General features: G+C 34.5%; 1 protein-coding gene across 1 annotated transcript in view; it reads right to left on the reverse strand.

Moving 5' to 3' along the window:
• Positions 1-2281: 2281 nt before the first annotated feature.
• NEGR1 (neuronal growth regulator 1) overlaps positions 2282-17146 on the reverse strand; it is an 838303-nt gene continuing 823438 nt past the window's right edge. The window contains exon 7 of the mRNA XM_028513898.2: positions 2282-5024. Coding sequence (XP_028369699.1) covers positions 4900-5024 — 125 coding nt within the window. The 3' untranslated portion in view covers positions 2282-4899. The remainder of the gene's footprint in view (positions 5025-17146) is intronic.

Consider the following 17146-nt stretch of genomic DNA (forward strand, 5'->3'; position numbering starts at 1 on the left):
AAGCACGTGCATCTTGGAGAGTTTGGGGGGGGATACATTCACTGGTGTTTGGTTCAAATTCCACTAACTCAAATGAATTATTCTTGGAAAACTTTCCCTTAAAATTCTTAAATTTTTGCCTGACAGGAGAAAGCAAATAACTATTTTCCAAATACCTGATTGTCATTTTGAAGTGTCTGTGTTCTGACCTTCTGTGTTCAGAGAGAAAAGAGCTCTGCCCCCACATACTAACCTGCAGGGTCTGAGACTCGATGCTTCTGCTTCCATGTCGATGAATGAATACAGGGGAAAAGTTACAAAGAGAGAAATAAGGAGTCAGTGGGAAAACCAGGAGTTTATTAGTGTGTTTTCATTTTTGTGGGAATGGAGGGGTTTGTAGATATGGTTTTCCGAGAAAAGCAAGGATGCCCATATTTCAAAATAGCTTATTTTGCCAAGTATGGACTTTTTCATGGTTTGCTAATTTGTTTACAAGCCACATCATTCATTTTACTTGGTTGACCAATCGAAGATGGACAGATTTGGAAAAGAGAGCTTAAATCATTCATTTGCGGTGGCTCTGTGAATGTGAGCCACCGTAAATGAATGATTTAAAATCACAATCTAACAGCTCTCAGACAAAGTAAATTTTGCTTAGAAAGCAAAGATTTTAGGAAAACTGTATGAATGTTTTGAGGTGGAGTATATGTTCCCTGTTTTATACCCAGGTGTCTTATAAAATTATGCTATCTGTATGAATCCTATAGGCATTTGAGTTTCCAGACACTTTGCCCATAAAACCAACAGGATTTTACTATCACTTCCTGTCACTAACTTTGCTGCTTTCAGCAGGTGAAAGTTCTAAATAGTTAATAACAAAATCTTGCCAGAAAACTTCTTCTTTAGGCTAGATGCAGTTCAGTTTGTCAACCTTTGGGAAATCAACAACAGAAAGGCTACCACATGGCACCCTTTCATTTTTTGACGCCCTATGTTTTCACCTTGTATTGCTGCGGAGTACCTGAATGGTGTAAGTGCAGTACAGTGGGGAAACACAAAATAAAGAAGGGAATAGCAGAAATATCTTTAAACTATTACTTCTTCATTTTTCTCTTAGACTAATAGAGTTTCAAAATAAATCAAATACATGTTTTAATTGATAAACTGACTTTATATTCACCTATTGGAAACAGTACAACATATTTTACATCAGATTATGAAATATGGATGTTTTACTAAAAGACAGGAAGAGCTTTTTCCGGTCTTTAAAGTAAATACATATTCAAAGGATCTTAAGGCATACCATTTATTCATATTCATATCTATTGAAATACTGTACATCCACATACTTCAATAAATAGTTAAAAACCTGACCTCTTTTTAAATCATTTCTGAATTCCAAAAAACAATTTTTATTGAAAAGATTAAATAGATAACTTTTGGCTGTGTCACAAAGCTAAGCACAATGGATAAATTAACAATTCAATAAATTTGATCAATATAGATGATTGGTTTTGATAAATTTCTCAGAGTTTTCTGAGTAGACACATTGGGGTAGTTATATATATATATTTATCTTTTTTTCTCCTGAATTATCTGGGTGATTTTCTCAGTTCTCCAGTCTACTTTCTAGATATAGTTTAAATGTTATGATGAAGCATTAAAATTTCAGTTAAGTTTTAAACCCCCAAAAGTAGCTTTAAGTTTGAGATTCACTCTCTCAAATCATTTAAAGTCCCCCCAAATCCAGAATACTATAATTTGGGTAGTACTTATCTTTATATAATTGCTGCAAGTCCCCCCAAATCCAGAATACTATAATTTGGGTAGTACTTATCTTTATAATAGGAACTTCATGGTGTAACAGGACTTATGTTTTGAATGGGATCACTGTAAAACATACACCACTTGCAGTTAAACCAAGAATGCAAATTAATTAACTACCCTAATATTCTAATTCTTCCTCCCTCCCCCATTTTTCTTTATTTCCTTCCTTCCTCCTTCCTTCCTTTCTTCCTCACTCCCTCTTTCTAATTCTTCATCTCTCCCTCCCTCCCTTCTTTTTTCCTTCCTTCTCCCCCATCTTTACCTCTTTCCCTGTTCTGCCTTTTTCTTTTCTTTCTCCTCTCCTTTTTGAATTGCTTATTTTTCTTTCTTCTTTCTTTGAAAAACAATTTAGGGGCAACAAAAGAAATTCCACAATTGTAACTTGTGGAAATATAATGCTGAAATGAATAGCTAGAAAAAATAATTATACATTAAAAGATAAATCAATTTCATAAAACTACTATTCTGAAATTGCAACAACCTTGTACAGTCAGGACTGATAAAATGAAGTAATCAGACGTTTCATATGTCCATAAATGTAAAATCATCTACTTGAACATTATATGCAATACATTCACACAAAAAAGCAAATACTGTAGCCTTATATGAACAATATTGAACTCATAAATACTCATGATTTCACTCTGTCCAGGGGCCTAAGGACTAGGAATGCTGCTGTGGTACAGAAAAACACAGTGAATACCTCCTCTATTTAAAAATGTCACTCAAGAACGTCTCTTCTAACATAAAGGCAAATACATATAGCTACTGAGCTATGACTGTACTTCTGTCACATTCTATGGTAATAACACCAGACTCCACAAATTCGGAATCATGACAACACTTTGAACTAATTATTTGGTTCATCCATAGTTTATATCTCAATTTACCTCACATTTACCCTACAAACCTTACAAAGAGGAGGTATTTTTAACTCTAGGAAAGCGGTCACTGTATAATATGCATTCTTGATCTGTTTCTTTCTCCCAGTCAATGGTACTGATGGTTAACACTTTTGTGGTAGCACCACTATTTCTAGTAAGTAGAGTATTATGGAGTGTGCCACTTTAAAGCTGCAATACAAAATAATATTTTCTAATTTACTCACAAACTCCACAAAGAATATTTTTAAAAAGCAATCGATACTAAAGTTAAAATGCCATATGTATTAAAAACATTTTAATATATCAGTCAAAATAATGTAATAAATTATTACAGTGAGTGAATTTAATAGCATCATGCCATATTATTGCCATTTTGTGAAAACATTTCTATATTTATGCCTCCTCATTTAGGATTCCTTTTTTTTAATTAAAATACATTTATAGTATGCTTTGGGATTAAGTTTTACTTGAAAGAAATTGCAATTTTCAAGTTACAGTATCTCTTTCCAAGCAAAATGTTAGGTATCTTAAATATGTATAATTTCTGTGAAATTTCTTGTATCTAACTTGATTAGTAAGTTTTTGCAGAAGGGCTCGATTATTTGTGGAAATCTCTGGAAGTATAGTGAAATCAGGAACTTTGTCTAAATTTTAAAATGACCTTCAAGGCTATGGTCTTTCTTTAGTAAATAGTAAAACCATCAAACTATTCCTGTAATATAATACTTCCTAAAGTAACAGAACTTTTCTTTAAAAATGTAGTTTTCACTCTTTATAATAGAAATTTAATATTCATGAGCATTTAATAGTCAATATATCTTAACATATTCTCATCACTGGTCTTGTCTTCATTTTATCATATCTTATATATACCATGCAAGAAGAAATAAGGCATAGTAATTTTCTTTTGGCCTTATTTGTTTGAATGGACATGGCCCTAAGAGAAAGATTTTATTATAGAATTAGTTATTTCAGGGATTTATCTACTGCACACCAGCATGAAATATTTGTTACAATATATTTTGAAAAAAAAAGTCATATAACATGTATTCCAAATTATCAACTGAGTGATGTTTTCAGATGGAAAATGTGCAAACTGCCCCTGTCCTCAGGAGCACCTTATCATACCAACTTACCTGTCACAGAACCAAATTAATTTGGAGTGCTCAACAACTCATGTAACATTAGTTGATTAGACCTTTTTCTTTTCTGAAAAACTGTCTTAAAATTTTTGGCCTGGGAAAAGTGAAAAGAAAAGATGCTGGATTGCTAGGCAATCTCTTTGCTGGGCTATGTTGTCATTTTAAAAGGAATTATTTCCCAAAGTGGATCTCACATTTAGCTACAAGTAAAGAAATCACATGGTAAATTTACCTGTACTGTGTTAAATCGTTTTTCTTCACAAAATTGAGTTATTGTGGGGGAAGAGTCTCAAACCCCACTCATAATGCAGAGGATTTTCAATCCTATAGGTACCTTGCTCTTTAGAGATAGGATACAGTGCACTTTATCATTGTAGTTTACTTTTGCTCTCAATTGTAGGGTTTGGCAAGATGTCTTTATTAGTTGAAGACGAAGAGGGAAATATTATGTCATGAAGGCACACCCATGCTGAACTTACAGGAAAGAGAAGCAGAGCTGCACAGCCAGTTATATTACAAGGCTCATTCCTGAAACCTGAATATCATGCGAGCAGAAAAATCTAGATATGTGTTTACCTTGAAGAAATGATCTGAAGGCAATATTATTTGCTTTTTTATCAAAAGAGAAAAATGCATCTTTGTAAATATGGGTTGATTCGTGTTGAAACAGGGAAATGAGTGCTTGTATTGCAGCCTTAAAGAATCACATATTCACTGCAATATTCGTTTTGTAAACTACAGCCTGCAACCTAGCAGACCATGACTGAATGCTTTTGAAAAGTTGTAGATTACAAACATGAAATCACAATTAATATCCTCTAAAAGTAATTTCAGAGCCTTCACGTCTTAAAAAAGGACAATGTGTACTGCTTCACAAGGTAATGTAGCTAATCAGAAAAAGAGTAGAATTAAAGTATTTACATAATGAGCAATTCTACAGAAGGCGATCATCCCCATGTAAGCACTGCTGATTATATCCCACGCTGCTTTTAACAAACTGTACCAGATTGGATCCAGCCATCAGCACTTTCAGAGAATTCTTAAAAGCCTTTTATGGGTCTTTAGATTCATTGTAGAATGGCATTCTTCAGGTAGAATATGCTGGTGAAAGAGGACAGTGTCAACACAAGGGACCAGCAGGAGAAAAGAATGTCGGCGCTCCCGGTAATTCCATACTGGGCTGTACTTGGAGCTGAAAAGAAAAGGAAAAGACTAAATCAAAATCTAATTTGTGTCTTTCAGGATGTTAAGGATAATCAAAAGGCAGCTGGGTATATTGGGGAGAGCCCTGGCATTGGAGTCGGGCAGGTTTAGGTTCACATCTGGTTCTGCTCTATGACAATGTGGGCCTATTTGATTAACATTGCTGAGCTTCATTTCTCTTAAGGGAAAAACAGAGATAACATAATCCCCTTGGCAGGGCTGCAGTGAGAATTAGAGATGAAGCACATACAACACATTGCACTGGGCTGAGCACAGGCTAAGTACTTAAATATATTGCAGCTAACATTATTTCTCTTATATGCATTGTACATATTTTTATTAGTGAACAATATTCATCCATGCATATTTTTTAAAAAATTATTTTTATTTACATAAAATTGATGTATGACACTGTGTAAGTTTAAGACGTACAATGATGTTGATTCACACATTTATATATTGCAATATTATTATCACCATAGTGTTAACTAGCACCTCTATTACATCATGTAATTATCATTTCTTTCCTGTGATGAGAATACTTAAGATTTAGCCTCTTAGCAATTTTGAAGTATATAATACAGTATTATTGACTACTATGCCTTCATTAAATATCCAGGACTTATTTATCTACTAGTTCCAAATTTGTATCCTTAAACAATAATTCCCAATTCGCCTACCCTCCAGGATCTAGTAAACATTCTACTCCCTCTTTTTCCAAGTTCATCTTTTTTGGATTGAACATATAAATGACATTATACACATACACATGCATATATTTGTGAATCTTTTTTATTGGAAAAATACTGTGCTAAATGCTATAAAAGCAAACAAAAATCCTCTTTTCCAACAATTTTTTTGGAAGTGAGGAAAGACATTCAAAAAAAGTAATACAATCCTAGAAACACCAGAGGTGCATGCACAAATTGCAGTGAGACAGAAAATTGAGTATTTAAATCTGCCCCACCAAGGGAGGGATGATTTAACAGAGAGATTTACTAAAGTAGACTGTCATTTGGTTGGAGGAAAGAATGTATTCAAAGGCATGAGGAAAGGAGAGAGCACAACATATATTCTAGGATCTAATAGTAAATTAATCTTGCTGGCCCATGAAGATTGAGACCTGAAGTAGTGGGAATTTTAAATAGGATTCTTGGCAGATAGAATTATCTTGCTTATTTTAAAAAAGAGCTTAGCTTTTTATGATAAAGGAGACTTTAAAGAATTTGGAGCTGGTGAGTTGTATGATTGCACTAACACATTAGAAAGATCACAGTTTTATACATGAGAAGCTCATGTGTAAACAGCCAAATATGTTAGCCAAACATACTTGGCTAACGGACATGTTGAATTTTCACTGAGAGATTTCACCTAGAAACTCACAAAGCTTGGAGTATCGTGGGAGTTTACTCAATGAATTCCACTTAATTTCACAAGAGGATAGTTGCCTCTTTGAATGTGAATTATATACCCTGTTCCAGAAATTGAATGTCACAGACATGCTCAGCCTTTCCTCAGACTGATTCTCTTTTACCATAATAATTATAACAGTAACAATAAAAAACCCCACCAACATACTTTTAACTACTTATTCTTAATGAAACCTTGATTGCAAGCATGGTTTTCTAATAAAAAATAAATAACGTAGTATAAAAATGTGTTATTTCACCCTCAAATCCATAACTCAAATCCAGGAGCAGTTTTAGTCACTGAATTTGAATTACCAGCAGGTAGTTTTTAATGGAACTTTCACCAATAACTATATATCCATGTTACAAGAAGAATAAATTGCCTCGTTTATACTTCTAAGAAATTAGAGGGGGATGAAAGGTGCATTGGCCACTTCCAGTGGGAAATTTTCTTAACAGTACAATCATTGGTTCCAGGTGAATGAGATTCAAGGGCTGAGACTACTACTCTTTAGTAAACACAGAGAAAAATCAACTATTTACTGCTTCTATTTGTATCAAAATGAGTCCTAAAGAATGAAAAGATTGGGAAGAAAATAAGTCTATATCATTGAACAGCTTTTCAAGTTTTGATATATAAAAAGTCTAATATAAAACCACAAAACTCAAATTATTTTCTCTTGTCCAAGACCTAGGAAGAGGCATTTTTAAAAATATAAATAAATATTTAATTGGTCCATTGATTTCTCAATTTCAGCTATTTCAGAATTATTTCTGCTATTGTTTTAAAAGAACCTTGAGTGCAATAAAACCAGTATAATAAAGGATTAATAATAAACAGAGCATATACAATGATTTCATAAGTAAGAAATATATCTTAAAAGCCAAGCACACAAAGCAAAGATAAAATTTTATTGTCTTGACTAATTAAATAGTACAGTAAGTGGGTAGAGTATAAAGGACCCTCAGAACTCCATATCCATAATTTAAAATGCATTTTGGGGACAATCTTTCCTAAATTTCCTCCAACAAGCTAAGCAGATTACCCTAGTGTGTCATTAGGCTACCATTATATATTATTTTTTATACAACTGTAATACTGCATTGCAAATATTTATATACATTTCTGTTTACCAGATTGTTAACTCTCCTAGTTCATGTTTTGTTTATCTTGGTGTTTCTAGGCACGAAGTCTGGCAAATTCTGACAAAATCTGGCAAAAAGTAGATGCTTAGGAAATGTCTGTTGAATGAACAATTCAAGTAAGTAAATAAGTAGGTCAGAATTAAAAGGGGTACTCCTCTCTTATGAAAAAAATTTCTTTTGAAGCAAGCCACTTGCTTATTGGCTAGAGAATCAATATACCCTTTTCATTCATTCAGCAAATATGTACTGAACTAGGTACCAGACACTATACTAAGTACTAGGAATATAATAGTACAATAGTTACTATGATAAATATGGTCCTTTTGTTACTTAATTCCATATACGGCCATATATCCGCTTTTTTGTTATATGTCACATACCTCAATGCCTTCTCTTTTCCCTGAGTGCTTTTATCTTCTACTCAGCCCCCCATTGTCTTAGATATAACAAAGATATATCAATAATATGTTTAAAACTACTACTTTACAATTAACATTACATATATTTGTCCATTGATGTCTCAAACTGGTGTACATTTAGTTTTGTGAATGCAGTATTTCCATTAGTCCTAAAATAAAGTAGGAGCTGTTTCTGCATTGTTAGGATGTAATTACTATAAGAAATGGATTGTAGAACAGGTAGTGACAACTAATAGGCCAAAAAAAAAACAAAACCAAAGAATAAATATAGTCAAGGAAATGTGAGGCCAATATCTAATACTAAGTCATATATGATGATTTACACTTCTTAAGTATATACTGAAGGTCTTTTATGTGCTGGGGATTGAACACAGGTAAAGGTGAATAAAACTTCTCTCTTAGGAAAGTTTCATTCTGGTTGGATATATATATAAAAAAGGCAAATGTAGAACATTAGAACATACTCTAATGTATGTTAGACTGAACATGAGAGGGCACTCTAAAGAGTCATGGTAGGTAAGTAGCCCAGGCAGTAGATACAAATACAATTATTATTATTATGATCATTATCATTATTTTACAAAATGCAATGATAGATACATTTTAGTACATATACATCTCACTTTTTAAAATGGTGGCATTGTGGTCTATTGGCTTGGAGTATCCTATTACTCCAATGAGACCTTAGTCTCATTGACTGATATGTATTTATTTATTTTGCTGTGACTTGTTAACTCAGCGACTTACAGCACAAGCCTAATTGTACTAAATTTAAGAATCTCAGTACTATTTGGACTAATTAGATTTGCTTGGCAAGTTAAATGCTAATCAGCTATATAAGAAATTATAGAAACTCTTATGAAATTACAGAAAATAACTGTTAGCTATTAGTAATTAGCTATTGGAAATTACCTTCAAGACTCAGTTCAAGTATCATCTTCTTTAAAAGAGAAAACTCTTTATAAAATCCCACTTGCCAAATCAATTTGGCATCACATTTGATATCTAATTTATATATCTATTACATTATATTTGCATACTAATTTTTGCTCATTAGACCAAGAATGTCTACAAGCCAAGATTTATTATATGTATCTTTATTATTGGTATAGGAAAATGTCTGTTACTTAGTAAATGTTCAATAATATTTGTTGAATGATGATAAATTTTATATCCATTTCCTATACTGTCACCATAAACCCATAAGGGGACACAATGCCTTGAGTACTTTTCTCAGAAGAATCATGTCTTTTACCATTTATATTTTACCTTTTAAGACCTATACAGAGTCAGAATACTTCCCTTCAGCATTTGAGCAAGAAGCTATATCATGGAGCAGCCTATAGAAGGGAAGAGCATGCACCGAACTTTGTAGTATCATCCTCTTGCAGCAAAACACAGGGAGTGTAGATGAACCCATGGCCCGAGATATACTTCTGAATCTTTTAAGAGATATTCAGCTGTGCCTTTTGGATGGTCACATCTTTTCTATGTTCTCTGCCATGTGTTTAGTTGCCTGTGGATATCATACTGCTTCTCATCCGAAGTTAAAAATTAGAAGGGATAGGATATATGAGTGTTTCAGATTCATTCTGAGTGATACTGGAAGACAGAAGAATTTTGGGCAGAGGAGTTTAGCTGACATTTAAAAGTGATTGAGTATCCTGTGATCAATAGATTGTACTAGCAGAAGCAAGAGTAGAAGCCTATGTTAGCCTGAAATGTCAGGATCTCCACTGACTATTGAGAGAAGCTAAGGATCTCTAGCTCAGCATTCAGGACCTCTAAGTTGAGTGACTCTACTCAACTTATCCACACTTATACACACTCTTAGCTCCAGTCACAGGAATCATTTTCTGAAGGGGTAGAGAGTTTTTATTACTCCTTGTCATGTGCACATTCTATATCCTTAAGCCTAAATGATTTTTCTTTCTATTTTCCTTCTCCACATACCAAAGTCTTAGTCATCCTTAAAGAAACACCACTTCAAAAGAACCTACGCATCCCAAAGTTCATAGCAGCACAATTCACAATAGATAAGTGTTGGAAGCAACCTAGGTGCCCATCAGTAAATGAGTGGATCAAAAAACTATGGTACATTTACACAATGGGATACTACACAGCAGAAAGAAAGAAGGAGCTCCTGCCCTTCGCGACAGCATGGATAGATCTGGATGGCATTATGCTAAGTGAAATAAGCCAGGCAGTGAAAGACAGACACCATATGATCTCACCTATTAGTGGAACCTAATCAACAAAACAAACAAGCAAGCAAAATATAACCAGGGTCATTGAAATAAAGAACAAACTGACAGGAACCAGAGGGGATCGGGGAGAGGGATAATAGGGGAAAATAGGGGAAGGATCATCAAGAAACGTGTATAAAGGACACATAGACAAAGCCAAAGGTGGTAGGATGAAAAAGTGGGAAGTGGGGATGGATGGGGTGGAGGGGAGTGGTGGGGGAAAATGGAGACAACTGTACTTGAACAATATAAAAAATAATAAAATAATTAAAAAAAAAAAAGATGTAACACACTACCTCCATGAGCCCCCTCCCCCAATCTCCCAATAAGAAGTATTATTTTTCTGCTTATTCCTGATTTCATAAATAGTTCCTTTTGAATTTATAATAAATTATATATATATAATTATATATGTATATCTTCTTGACTGGTTTATAAGCATATGGAAGTTATGGAACATTTCTCCTTATAATGTGTGCATTTGTAGCTTACATAATTCTGTTCAACAGATGAGTGTGGAATTGATTATGAAAAATATTCTTAAGTATGCATTTGTCTAACTGAAGACAACTTTGATCAAATATCACATTTCAGTAGTTGTTCCTATGATTTTTGCTCTGAAGGCAAAACAAGTGTGTGCGAGGGAAACTGTTCTGTTTCTTTTCTACTACCTATTTAATTGTGTTTGGTTTTGAGAAGAATGAAGAAAGGAGAGGAAATTTAAATTATGTGGGAAAAGAGAAAGAAAAAGAAAGAGAAAGACAAAGGAGCCAGAATGCAAAAGGGTGATTTTAAATGGAGAGAGAGAGAAAGAGAGAGAATATCCTGCTCTTAAGCAATGTGCTAGATACTTTCATGTTTATCATTTTAAGAAAAAGGAAGAGAAAGAGGGAATGAAATAGAGTATGTCAGGGAAGCTACTTTCAAACAACAGAAAAGGCTGGTTTTTATTCTTCCCACTTTCTTACTAAATTTTAAGGCTTTAGTGAGATTTTAAATATAATCTGCATAATATATGGGCTATATATGGAGATGACATTGGTTCAAAGTCCAACTACACCTCTTTCTAACTGCACTAACTTAAGCACATTTCCTAACTGTGCTTACTTCAGTATCTTCATCTGCATATGAAGATTGGTAGTATCTTAGAGGTTATCATGACAATTAAATGTGTTGATTCATTTAAAGTACTGAATACAGCATCTAACACAGAATAAACCATCCTCACTTGCTCATTAATTTAGCAAACTCAGTGTGTGCTATGTGCTAGGCATTCTCTGAGCAAGATAGAAATGACCCCTATCCTACTTTCTCTTCAGCTTAAGGTTTTTCATGGAACAAGCATATTTTACCTCATTCATAATCTACACTTGGTTAAGAAATCAATGTTTCTAGGGTAGTACAAAGCTGTCTTCCATGTTATCGTTCAGAAATATCTATTCTTTTTGTTATCTGGGCTTCTTTTATTTAATGCTATTTACTCATAGATAATTGGCCAGTCTCCTGTTTTACAGGCTCCTTGAAGGCAGGGTGTATGACTTCCTTTTTTCCTTTCCTCCCTCTTTTCCTTTGGAGAACAGTGCGGAGCATGGCCTTTAGACAGTGGTTTCATGGCAGGTCTAGAGCCGAGTTTGGTTTTGGCAGGGCTCCCAGGCCTGGAGCAGAAGCACCTGGGCTAGGTGTGGAGTCCAGTCCTTTGGGATTTCTCCCAGTTGTCAACAGGAAGATCCAATCTTGGCTTTAACACATATCTTACATCTTGTCTAATTATGATTATCACTCCCAATTACTTACAGCTGCTGCATATTATTTTCAGTGTTGGCAGTTTGCCCTTGTATTGCTCCAGTTTTTATTTTTAGGCAAAAGCAAATGTAACTGTGAAATATTTAGTTTTGGTATAATACCAATTACTTGCCTAGGCAATTTCCTTAAATTACTCAAGCTTTAACTAAACTAGCCTTGAGTCATAGTTTGAAGATTCTTGTTGCAATCTTAGGTAGAGCTTTTGAAGCTACATAAACTCTACTTCCACAAGAAAAAAAAAAACTGGCCTCAACTTACATTTTACTGAGGAAGCTTATGCCTTAATGGAAAGTGAGTGATTTACACCTAAATTAGATTAGATCATATAAAAGAGAGTGATTAATGTGGATTCAAAATAGAATGCACATTAGTTTACTCCAAAATTATGCACCATTGATTCAATTAAAAAACAGTGTAACTCTGTTTAATTACATACTGTGGAAAAGTTGGCTTAATAGATATTTTAGTTTTCTCTTTAGCAATGTCTACACCTTAAAACCATCAGTATGTGGAGCAGCTATTCAGAAGCTCAGATCATGCCCAGAATTTTTGTATCACTTAATTCTGCCTAAACACCAGGTGGAGATTAGGGGACTTGAAGAGCACTAGAATGATATATGCTTTATTACTGGATGTACAATACTTAATCGTGGTGCCTGGAAGAATCCAGCAAGTCTAGGGCACCGTGACTTCCAAGGGAAGGGCTTTGTTTGTGTGGACATTGCATACTCCTGTACTTAGACCCTCAAGATCTTCTCCTTTCCTTTGACATTGGGGCTGAGGAATGCCCGAGTAGCACAGTTATCATGTGGTTGGGGCACCAATGTATATGTTTGCAGACTATTTCACACAAGACACCTTTATTGTACTATAATACTGTTTCCTCAGATACAGAGGTAACCATAGCATGATCCACTTTGCAAGCAGTTCTCAGTCTGGTAGAAGAAGGTTTACGAACCCCTATCATAGCTTGCTCTACTCATATAGAGGGAGAGAAAGTAAGAATTATATAAAGGGCTTTGACTTCCTGCCAGTCAGCATTCATTTTTATGATCTTTAGGAGAAATCAGACTAACCAGTGCACATTGGTGCCCTTCTCTCAAATTAGAAGCCTAAGGTTATAGAAAATCTGTATTTAGTACTTATTCTAATATTTTTATTTTTTTATTTCACTTAGTCAAAAAATGAATGCCTATTTTTCATTCCAACATCTTCTACAGATTAAACTTTCACCAACATAAAAACATAATATGGTCATTTTCACAGACAGTATCTCCATTTTGTGTTACAAACAATGAGGAGAATGGCTAGAGATACCACCCTATTCCTTTCCCTTTATGACTTGTGGAATTTCCTTGTCAGCTTGTTCTTAGCCACTACAAAGTTACTTCTCTGGAAGACCATCATCCTTGAATCCTTTTCTGCTTGCTGAAGAGCCATTTCACCCAAGTTCATGCTATACAATCCTATTTACTCAGTATCAACTATATTAGGAATATTAAACATATGTTGTCTCTGTTTTTACCCATATTCAGAAACCTGACTATTTGTGGATACTTTTATTGGCAAATAGCCAGATAAAACTCTCCAAGACTATTACATCTAATTTGAACTAAAGTGAGTAAGTATGCAGTCACCCAAATAGAAACAAATTTGCTGCCTTTTTCTATCCTTCATAGTCACTGGAAAAGTTTCAAAGCTGGAATTGTTCATTGATATCTTTTAAGTGTGTTGGATTTTTTGTTTACTTATTTAGCAAATCAGAAGTTATTTACATGAATCAATAGCAGGTCTTCAAAAGAAGTGTATTGCCAAAAGGAGTAATTTTATGTAACCCTGGCTGGTTCTTTGAACTTGGGCAAAGTACAGTTATTCAGTCCAGGTGGTTTGCAAGTAGGCTTCTATATATTTGTTGTTATAATATGTGTCTATGTGTGTGCAAGTGTGTGTGTATATCTTTAAAGTTGGCTTTGTTGTGTGAAATATATATGTATAAACATACAACACAAACTGCCTTGACTGCATAGATTTTAGTTTGGGCCTTTAAGGCATCATTTAGCTGAAGAAAAGAGGTTTTCACGGAAATAAAAATAGAAACCCAGCTGTGTTCTTAAGGTCACTAATAGTCACTGCCATCAGCTGTATCATCAATGTGACATTGCTAGTGTGGTAAAAAATAGGAGAAGTTGCAAACCGGTAAACATTTTTGCAAGCTGAAGGCATTTTTAACATTGTATGTGTGTGGCTATATGAGTGTGAAATTATTTTCTTCCTAGTGTTTAGAGTTGTAATGATCAAATCGTCTTATTTACTAAGTTTCATTCTTTATCTCTATTGTTAGGAAAGTTATCATAAACGAGCTTTTTTTCCTGTTATTTTACAACATTTTTCTTTTAGGATTAAACATCAAGAACTTCAGACGTTTTATCTCTTCCATTTTTCTTTGAATTTCCATTTACCTTCCAATTTTTTTTCTTAGCTTTTCAAATGCAATAATGTCCAGTGATTATCTGGCCTTGCAGTTCTGATTCACTTAAATTGTTGCACTTATTATACTCCAGGCTGATTTTCAGTTACTCTCAATGCTTTAATCATTTCCATTATATTTTAGCTATTTAAAAAATCCCTAATAAAATCTCAATGACCTTGAATGGAATTCAAGACTCTCTGTTAACTTCTCCAAGGCTCTCTTTCTAGCCCTCTCGCTGACTGCCCTTTCAGAGGGTCTGCTCTAGCCCTGGGAGGCAGGAAGACTCTCCATTCTCAGGAATGCCCAGGCATTGGTGTGTTCGCTCACATTCTGTCTTCATCTGGGGTGGATTTCTTCACTCTATATGTTTCAGTGCCCATCTCAAATGCAAACTGCTCACAAAAGTACAATCTATCAGAACTTCAAAGATTATCGAAGAGAGTTTAGTGCAACCCTTCCATTTTATAGATGAGGAGATAAGACTGGTGGAGACTGAATGATGTGCTTAAGATAGAGGCTAAAATAAGACTGGAACTCAAGTATGCTGATTTTCTGTGTAGCCCCCCTACCTCTACCTGTTTCTAGCAGGAATTAATCTACCATTTCCTCTTTTCTCTTATAGCCATTTGCTTTTACCTATACTTTATTATTCCTACATTTACCTCTTTTAGTAGAGTCTAAGTTTCTTGAAAATAAAAATCACAATTAATTTAATTTCCTTTCTATTACTCATAGATTTGACCAAGTGACTGCCACTGCAAAATATTTATGTCACAGAACTATAAATTGTTTTAATTTCTACAGTTTAATGAGATTTTACTATAAAGTTCAAGAAAAAGAAAGGCATGCTATAAGGAAGGTAATATCATCAATCAAGAACTCAGGATTTGCAAACATTGACAAGCATTGTAGAGGTAGATTGGTTTTGTTTTACAGAAAAGAAGAATCTTGTATTATTAAATGTCTGCAGACATCATACCAAAAACATAGTTACACACACACACACTGAGAGAACTGTTGAAGAATTGGTCTTGTCTGTGGCTTTTATTTGAACACATTAGTTATAGATGCAGACTATGTTTGTATCAAGCATATCATGTACTGGCTTAGCACCTCTAAGCCTCAGCTTTCTGAGCTGAAGAAAAGGGATAAAAGTATCTCCCTGACAGTGTTGCTTAGTGAGTGCTTAGCTAGTGTTCATTTAAGTGTTTATTAGATAGCAGCTAAGATGCATTAGTATTTATAGAAGACCCATGTAGGCCCCTACTTTGGCCCAAGAAAAAAATATTTGGTTGCTGGAATGAAGTCCATGTACCTCAAAATCCTATATTTGAAACAATAACAATCACACCAACAATACATTCTTTCTAAGGCACAGCTCTAAAGATGAAGATCAGAAACCTCATTCATTAAAAACACAATGCTTGAGTACCTAAAAATATTTTGAGTACTTATTGTGCTGCAAATACTGTTCCGTGTACTGGGATACCGTGTTCACGTAGAATTCTTAGTAGACACAATGCTCTGAGAAAACCATGCCCATTAACCCTGTGGGTTGCAATCCATGTCTATTCTCCTTGGAATCACCTTTTGCTTCCTCCCAAAGTTATAGCCTCCACATGGCATACTTTTACTTCTCCTTAAGGGCTTAATTCAAGGGTTATCATGTGATTACTTACTTTCCCCTTTAACCATTGTTTGTTCCCTCCCTTGAGGCCTCACTGCAATTCAAACTCCTCTCTTATGGTTTTGCTCACTGACTTGCTTCCTCATCTAGACACTGAGTTCTTAAAGGGCAGGGACCTTGATTTTTTCATCTCTCTTTTCTTTTTCTTCTTCCCTAGTGGCTAACATAGTGATGCACATGATAATAGTTTAATAAATAGCTGCTTATTTTACTTCCATGAGATAAATTTATAAAATATGTTTGTTTCATAGACCTATGTTGTCTTGCCTTACACCCTCTTACCACCATTTTACTTTAACAACTGCTATGACAATTTTCTGTGTGCAAGGCAATCAATTCTGAGATATCTTCAGCATGGCTCCTCAGAGGGTCCCCAAGAGGATGGGGGCAAGTGACCCACAGCAGAAACCAGCTCAATAATATGTTCTTGGACTGGCTCTTCCTCCTTCTCTGTGCTACTTGTTCCAATCTCCCAACAGTGTCCCTTGAAATTCCTTTCCAAAATAATCACCTAGAAGTTGTCCACTCCTTTTGGGAGGACCCAGACAAAGATGACAGTCTGAATAAAGCAGATAAGAACAGCACATTATAAGTACCGTGTCTGGTGCAACCTCATGTTCCCACACAGTGCACTGTACTTTGCATGTAGTAGATGCACATAGTAGATGTCCAATAAATTAATTCTGGATAAATTGATTGAGAGTAAACAATTATCCTTTCTCTTCATCCCAGTTCTTTTTGGCTTATGGTAATTCATTTGATTTGATTTGATGAGGTCTGTAATAATTATAGTGTTAGCAGGCACATAACCTTAATAATGTAATAGGGGTCTTAAAATCTTAATTAAATCCGTTATTTTTTTCCTTGTAGATTTTATCCTGGAAATATTACCCACTGTTTTACACCATCATCATTTTGGTTTCTGCTATAC

Source organism: Phyllostomus discolor, chromosome 5 (assembly GCF_004126475.2).
Source record: "Phyllostomus discolor isolate MPI-MPIP mPhyDis1 chromosome 5, mPhyDis1.pri.v3, whole genome shotgun sequence".
NCBI lineage: Eukaryota > Metazoa > Chordata > Mammalia > Chiroptera > Phyllostomidae > Phyllostomus > Phyllostomus discolor.